The sequence below is a fragment of the Odontesthes bonariensis genome, chromosome 24 (assembly GCF_027942865.1).
Source record: "Odontesthes bonariensis isolate fOdoBon6 chromosome 24, fOdoBon6.hap1, whole genome shotgun sequence".
Taxonomy (NCBI): domain Eukaryota; kingdom Metazoa; phylum Chordata; class Actinopteri; order Atheriniformes; family Atherinopsidae; genus Odontesthes; species Odontesthes bonariensis.
The window spans coordinates 9,561,714-9,570,076 of record NC_134529.1 but is presented as its reverse complement, the minus strand read 5'-3'; the positions used below and the strand labels follow the sequence as shown (position 1 = coordinate 9,570,076).

The window sequence follows — 8,363 nt, the reverse complement described above, 5'->3', positions numbered from 1 at the left end:
TGATGGAGTTAATAATCTGGACATCTTCAATCGCCATTTTGTGAATTGATGCAAATAAAATGATTGATCAGAAGTGGAAATGATCGCCCCACAACTCTGTTATGAAAATAATCATAGTTATTCTTATTTATTATTCTTTCATAATAAACTGCTACCTGTCTAAACTAAAGTTCTCAATTCTCATATTTTCAATGAATGACTTATTGAAATTTAAGTGATTTGTCAGACAGGTTAGACATGTTATAGAGGATGTCAAGTATACTTTAAGATATGGGACACCTTGATTTTTCTTTTTTATTTGTCACTTCTGTAGAACACTTGAGGAAGAACATCAGTTTGGTTATTTACAGCATGATGACCTCTTATATTATGCGAGGAGGAAGTAAAATAATCATTTTAAGTGTAAATGCACTCCAAGGAATCATGTGAAATCTTCTGTAAAATCCAATTCTTTTGTTGGAAGCTTTTGAATTTGGGTGCTTGGGGCTAGATTTAATCTTTTAGTTTTTTTAGACTTTCTCTTAAGTTCACAATCACTCACTTTTTCAATGAATTGGGTCAAATTTTGTAGTGATCATCCACAACATCCTAAAGATATTGGACAACTGAACAGATGTTGCTAAATGTTTTAAAGTGATAACCATTAATCATTCTTAGTTTTTAAACTATTTGGTTTGACTTTAATATTTTTTTATGATTCAATCCAATCTACAAGTTATTGGGTCCTGTTTTCAACACTACCGGCCACAGATGTTCTAGATATAACTTTTTTTGGAATACGTCATTTTATGTACTTTTAACTGACGGTAATATTGCATTTAGTGATGTTTTCAGTATTTTTTGCATGTATCTGGATTATGTTAACTTCAGAATTTTCTATATCAAAATGATTTCGACACTCATCTACCATTCTTTTAGACACACATGAGAATGTTTATGCAGTCTCTGCTGTAAATGAAGCTTCTACATCATAACATACAACAGCACCCCCCCCCCCCCCCCCCAAAAAAAAATGGACAAAAATATGTACATTTGACCAAGTTTCTCTTTAAATGTAAGTTAGTGTGGATAAACAGCACTGTTGAAGAAAATGGATTGTAACTAAATCTGTATATAGTGTAAATACAGTGTTGCTACAGTCAGTAACCACCCGCACTATAAATGGTGCCCTGGCTGCTTGCGTCACTCATGTTGGACACGCCCACCAGGTTTTCCTTTACTACATTTCCGTAAAGTTTTCTTGTTGCGGCAGACTGACTGTATATCAGTCCTCAGCGTTTTGTTGGGGCTGCTAAACACTCGGAAGTGCCTAAAATGAGTGAGATGAAGCCAAACGAGTCAGCTGCCACAGCAGACGGCGCCGAGGACCAGGATTGGGCTGCGGCCAAAGTTTTTTTTGACAGCCTCAAAACAAAAGTACCGAGACCTGTGAGTGTTTCACTGAAACGTTCTGTCCCCAAAGCTTGTGCGTTAGCTCGTGAGGCCCGCTGAGGTGTGATTGTAGCTGAACAAGACATGCTCCATTAACGTTTTTCTCCCTGCCTTTTCCATCCTCTCCCAGCCCAAACCCCAGTATGCTGTAACCATCGCCGTCTCGTCTCGCACCCTCTTCAACATGGTGGCGGAGAGGAAGCTCTATGAGGAAGAAGGAGTGGAGAAATACGTCGCTTTTCAAGTGGAACATGAAAACGAGCCTCTGAAGCCGGGAGCAGCTTTCCCCTTCGTTAAGGTAGGCCTGAGGCCGGGGAGTGTCAGGTCTCTGCAGGGCGCCTGCAGGGGCGTAGTCCCTATGAACTTCCACTCGTGTAATACTCCTGAGCAAGCACACATAACTCTGAAACATGTACAGTTCAGTGCCTGAGCACACCTGAGGCCACACCCCTTAGCAGGTATTTTACTTTCAGCAGGGTTTCAGTCGTTACAGTCACAAAAATGTAACTTCCTCTTGGTTAATATAATCAGAGACACATCTGATTGCTCAATTCACACCAGGGACATTTAATCTTCATTTTCAAAAGAAATCACCAGAAAACAAGCTTTAAAAATTGCATCATAAGCAGGAAAAAGCAGCTGTACTCTGACAGAAATAGGTCTACTTTACACTCTGTAACCAATAAAAGCTGACTGATGCCGGTAACTTTTTGGCAGGTCTGGTCTTCTTTGGAGTGTTGTTATGTCATTGTAACAAGCGGAAATCACACAAAGAATGATTGCACCCTGTTATTGTAAAACAATCTTGTTTCCTTTGGCTGTCATTCAACTATCCAGACTATTGCTTTACAATTTTTAATGAGTTACACTCCTGCCACCAAGTGCGCATCTTTTAGTCGTAAAACAGACCACAGGAAGGGATTACATCATTCATTTTTTCTACTGTTCATTTTCCCCCCCCAGGGTCATGTTCTTAAATATTTGAGTGCCCATTTAAGGTTGTTGTTGAAATGGAGAAGTGTTTAGGTGAGGTGAGCTGAATGGGAGGCACAGTGTCACGATCGTTGTGGCTTGTATGTCCGGTGCCAAAACTGTCCCGCCAAATTTGGTGAACGTTTTTGGAGAGGTGGAGCATGGACAAATTAGGAAGCCCTTAAATCCTGATGCAGATCTGCATGTTTTTCTTTAAAATTGCAAGAGACACCATTGGCCTTGCTAGAGGACGCGCTCTCAGAGCGCCCATCAAGTTTCCGCTGTGTTCGTGAGTTTGAAAATGTCCCTTCTCATATGCCCGCATGCACTTGTAAAACACTGAAGTTGCAAAGTGACCGACATATGTGTTGTGAAATGGAACAGATGTGTTGTAAACCGACACGTTGAAAATATTCCAACATTCGTGAAGGTGACGACGCTGAGATGCTGACTGAACTTTGTGATCCTTTTGTTTTGCTTGTCTACTATTTAGCTCGGCTAACCCTTACTGATTAAACATGCCAGATGAATATTAGTACTGTTGAATGCTCCATCAACAACACACTAAAGCACACAATTGTTATGATGTTAGATAAAAGGTTAAGAAAAGATTAAGTCACTTCTGCGTGTTCAGATTAGTCTGATTTTTGACCTGCATCCCTCCTGCTCCATCATAGAGGTTGAACATCAGCAGAATGATCAAACATTTTTTATAGAGATATAAGACAGAAGAATATACCCGTTACTCCAGCCACTTTGTTTCTGTGACGATTTAATGCCTCTGTATCCTCACTTGTAGTAAGCACTGTGTGATTTAGGTGAAAGGAAAGTGTGGTTAAAATGCTGCTGTTGTAACCTCACATTGAGCACTATGTGTGTCAATATCCTGGCTGTTAAAAAGCGTGTCCTCTCTCTCTTTTAGGCGCTGATGAACGTTAACAATCGGCTGAGGGTGCTCTACCCGGACAGCGAGGAGCTGTTTGATATTGTTTTAATGACTAATAACCATGCCCAAGTCGGAGTGCGCCTCATAAACAGCATTAATCACTACGGTACGCTGCATCAATACACTTACATAAACCAAACATTTACTAACTGAATGTGGCAGACCTTAATCAAGAGCAGCACTCAATCCAAACAAAATGAAGGAATGGTGTGTTGAGAGTGGGCTTTCTCTCCTTTCACATGTATCTAATGTTCTTTTGTTCTCTCAGGTTTGCCCATCGAGAGATTCTGTATGACGGGAGGGAAAAGTCCTATAGGTTACCTGAAGGCCTACATGACAAATCTTTACCTCTCCAAAGATTCAGAGAAAGTCACAGAGGCCATAGAGGAAGGTAAGAGAAGCTGCTGTTGCGCTGTAATCAAAATATCCATCACAAAGGCTTTTTTCTTATTATTTTGGGTAAGAAATGCTTAGTGATATCGACTCCTTCCGCCAGCTGTGAAGGTTGGTTTTTCTTTGTGTGATATTTACACGCTTGACTTTGTGCTGAGTGACAAGCTGGTTGAAGACATGCTGTGATTTATGGGATCCTCTCATTAGAAATAAACAAAACTAACATAAATGAAGCACAAAACATTTCTCTAAATATGAAGAAGTGCTGCTTTTCTTATGCAACAAACAAAGCAAGATTAATTGGAACTGTAATGAAAATCAGCTCACGTGGCTGCACACAATCTGAAGTCAGGGGCATTTCGAACATAGGTGGTAAAGTTGACGATTGCCTGCAGCAGGACTCTATTTGCAAAAGATTCACATCCCAAAGCAGCGATTTAACGGAGCCTCCCCTTCATCAGGAATCGCTGCAGCTACGATGTTTCTGCAGGAAACTGACAGTGATCTGTGTGACACTCAGCTGAGGGTGGCGTTCGATGGCGACGCCGTCCTCTTCTCTGACGAGTCAGAGATCATCGTGAAGCAGCACGGCCTCGACACTTTCTTTGAGCACGAGAAGAAGTTTGAGAACAAACCTCTGGCTCAGGTAACAAGCGGGTGCTTTTATGTACGCCTGCATTCTGGTACCTGAGAATATGTTGTGTAATGCATTTGGTCGTGTAAGTTACTGTCCAGCTGCAGCTGGATTCTGTCCAAAAGTGTGCAGTTGTGTTTGTATGATGGGAGTTCTCTTACTGTACTGCAGATGTAATGTTTCACTCTTTCAGAAGAGAGTGCTAACTCTCATTGACTTACATATAAATGCACCCTAATAGATTCCTTGCATTATAACAAAATCTTTATGTGTTAATACAAACATGTCAAGCTTTGGGAAGTTTCTGCAGGATCCTGCAGAGACAGTTGTTTACAGTTTATTCATTCAGCACTACGTTCAAATTAAATTCATTTGATTTCTTTCACTCCTTTAGGGCCCTTTAAAGTGCTTCCTGGAGGCTCTTGGGAAGCTCCAGAGAAAATTCTATGCTAAGAACGATCGTATAAACTGTCCCATCCGGACCTTCCTGGTCACGGCCCGCAGTGCTGCCAGCTCTGGGGCTCGCGTCCTGAAGACCCTCCGCAGCTGGGGCCTGGAGATCGATGAGGCCCTCTTTCTGGCTGGAGCTCCAAAAGGGCCGCTGCTTCAGAAGATCAAACCGCATATATTCTTCGATGACCAGATGTTCCACATTGAGGGGGCCAAGGAGCTGGGAACCATTGCCGCACACGTCCCCTATGGAATCGGACAGAAGTACCACAAGGGGAAACTCATCAAGCAGCCAGAGGAAAAGAATTAACACACACATTTTTGCTTTATGAATGAGCACTACAGTATGGCGTCACCTGCATTGGAGGAGGTTAGCTCCATATGAAATTAATATATTGAGAAAGAAATTGAGTAAAAATAACTATTTGTAGAGGATTTGATGAACTAATTGAAATGCAGCCTCAAAGGTTTTCTGCTGTTTCCTTTATGAAAGGGTATAATTACTGAGAATTCGAATGTATTTTCACAGCAAGAGTTACATGAAGTACCGGTGTTTCATTTAATGCTGTCTAGGAAGAGCAACCTCTTTGTACCTTTTTACCTCACCCGTATCTGTTTACCTTTTAGAAACCATTGACTGTCTCAAAGGGAATGCCACATTCCCCCCTTTTATTGCAGTACATGTCATTTTATTTTTTTCTATTATATCTCAAACCCATTTAATATTTTTTAACTGAGTTTTTAGCTTTCCTTACACATTGCTTACTCTTTTTATATATATATATATATATATATATGGAGAATGTATCCGCTTTTGGGGTTGTTATTTTTATCGACCCTAAAACACACCAGCCAGGTAAAAATTGCCGGTGTTTAGCAATCATTTTGCTCCTTTAATCGAACGCATAGATATTTTTAAAAGGGAAGTTTATCACCAGGGTAGAATTGATGCGACCCTCAAGGAACACTGATGCTAATGTCTGCCTATGTTACTGTTCTTGCTTTTAATGCGCACAGACAACGTAAAACGTTTATACTCACGTCTTCGGGGGGGATTTTACACTTTGACTTGACCTTTCATACAGGACTTACTATATGCATGTGTTTGCAGAATCCATGTTTATTGCTGCACAGCTAAAAACAGTCAAGGAGTTGCGTAGTTCCACTTATAAATGCTCGTATTTTCTCTGTATTTTGTACTGATTTAAACACAATGATATCATTTTTGTACAATTCAGTTTTTCTGTTTTTAGCTGTTGTCACACATGCACTGAAGCCCCAGTCATCAATCAAAAGAGTCAAAGTGCCCTGAGCTCAGAGCATGTAGTCTGACTGTGGCTGTTTGTCAGCTCTGGAAATGAACTGTGTTTAACTGGAAAATATTTTCACTCTTTTCCCATATGACGATTTATATAAAAAAGACACAATGACGTCCAAAATAAAGTGCAATGTCCTTCTCAAACATTATGACTTCTGACACCGACTCAAAGTGCTGTCTGATTGTGGCCCACTGTTTTGAATAAAATAAAATATGATTCTGTTTGACAGAGCTCTGTGTTGTTTCCCATTGCTTTAACATTAAATACTTACAGTGACCACATTTACAAAGGGTCATGAACTCAATCATTATTTATACTTCGAGCAAAAGACTGTATTTCGCACCATATTTTTCATATGCACAACTTTTCAAAACGATTAAATAACGCAGTCATGTACAATATGAGACACAATTATTATTCATTTTTATCACAACTATCCCAGAATTTTAGCTTTAGTTTTTTTTTTAATTTCCAGAAGTTAATGATCTGATTTATTGCATATTATATTTGTTGCATATACTTTAGCACTGTCAATAAAAGTGAAAAGGTGTATGCATTTAGATATCGACCTATTTTAAGTGACAAAGTTCATTTTGTTAGTGTGAATTGTTACCATTGCGATAGATCTATAGGCTTGTTTTGAGACATAAAAGAAAGGTTTGGATCTTACATCGCTCGACTGTACGAACAAAGTGTTTTTTGCTTGGACAGATGCTTGCTAAATCATCGGATCACTTTTATGATGCAGTGAAATAAATGTGGTGATGTGCCTTCGTTCTTTTTCATTTACATAGACATCAAAATTGACCTTTAATGGAGTGTTTTTAAAATCTTTCTATAATTTCTTATATAAGGTTATTTTCCACCACTGTTCTTTGAACATCTCAGCTGTAGATGGCAGTGTGTTGTTGCTGTAATTGCTCCCGTCTGCTTTCCTGCTGTGTCTTGTGCACCCTGCAGTCTGCTTCACTTCTGCTGAAGGACACTGACTGTCACCTTACATGTACATGAGGAATGAAGCCACAGAGAGGCGCTCCTGCTCAACTAGTCTGGGATTTTGGGTTTGTATTTTCTCCATTACTGTATATATTATAGACTAAACTCAGGGGAGAAATTTTAAAACAAATCATCATATCGCATCGTATACCATTCTTTTAAGAATATTTTCTCTTTCAATTGTACCTAAGCTCCCCCGCCGCCCATTTTCCAGGGTTAAAGAAATACATCCCAAGTGCAGCAGCCACAACAAAATGCAAATCACATAGTTCTCACTGAACATTAGGTCTAATTAGAAGTTAATGAGCTATCCTGCTGCTCTTGATAGAAAATCTTAGGATTAGCCTTGGACTTCACATGATCCTTTGTATAAAGTAAATACAGCAGGGAGTAGTATTATTTACAAAGACCAGTTTTCATGTATTTTTCAGTTTTAAACACAGAAGTTATGTAATGAAACTAGGTCACCATTAGTGGAAACAAGCTATTATTTTCTCATGGTATTTCAGAAGTCAAAACAGAAAAAAAATCAGCGAAGAGGACAGAGTCACCACTAGAACTACTCTGTATGATGGGAGCTTTGCAGGCAAATTAACAGGACACCACAAGGAGGCTGGCATTCATTTAACATAGCTTACACAATGTGATGAAGAATGCTAGAAACCCTGTTCTATAATTGAAATGTTACCCTTTAAGTTAAAGCACTAATACAAATTGTGGAGGAGCAAATGTCACACATGCAACATCAGTGAAAACTCTTTTTCCTTGGTGCAGACATTACGTATCATGTTTATTGGCCTCAGAACATAAAGCCTTTATATTTGGGTATATAACGCTACTTATTTCATACCCATTGCATACTATTCAAGGTCTCAGGTGGGCAGGAGCCTACCCACAGCTGTCATCGGGCAAGAAGCAGGGCACACCTTGTACATACAGCCATGTACCCTTACTCCTACAGCCACTTTGGAGTCAGCTAACCTGACACGTGTATTTTTGGACAGTGGGAGCTGTAAATTGTATAGTGTGTACCATAGTGTGTACTTTTGATGTATGTAAAATCAAAGCCTGCAAAAAGTAAGTATGTCGCTCAAATATGTCAGAGGGGCAGTGTATTTATTAATCATGTAGACATTTTTCTTCCATTTTATGTTAGTTTTTGCTGTTGAGTTGCCCCTCTTGTCAGTCGAGCATATTTGCATGAAGCCTTGGTTCTGTCAGG

General features: G+C 39.6%; 1 protein-coding gene across 1 annotated transcript; it reads left to right on the top strand.

Moving 5' to 3' along the window:
- Window positions 1-1,212: 1,212 nt before the first annotated feature.
- On the top strand, window positions 1,213-6,375 carry LOC142375115 (cytosolic 5'-nucleotidase 1A-like). The gene is made up of 6 exons (XM_075459039.1): window positions 1,213-1,428; window positions 1,562-1,729; window positions 3,326-3,455; window positions 3,618-3,740; window positions 4,204-4,388; window positions 4,771-6,375. Exons 1-6 carry the CDS (start codon window positions 1,315-1,317, stop codon window positions 5,134-5,136), a joined length of 1,086 nt encoding a protein of 361 aa, XP_075315154.1. The 5' UTR covers window positions 1,213-1,314; the 3' UTR covers window positions 5,137-6,375.
- Window positions 6,376-8,363: the final 1,988 nt, after the last annotated feature.

Coding starts and splice junctions, on each gene's coding strand:
- LOC142375115 (XM_075459039.1), top strand. CDS start 1,315: ATGAGTGAGATGAAGCCAAACGAGTCAGCTGCCACAGCAGACGGCGCC. Junction 1,730..3,325: donor CAGCTTTCCCCTTCGTTAAG/GTAGGCCTGAGG, acceptor TCTCTCTTTTAG/GCGCTGATGAACGTTAACAA. Junction 3,456..3,617: donor AAACAGCATTAATCACTACG/GTACGCTGCATC, acceptor TTGTTCTCTCAG/GTTTGCCCATCGAGAGATTC.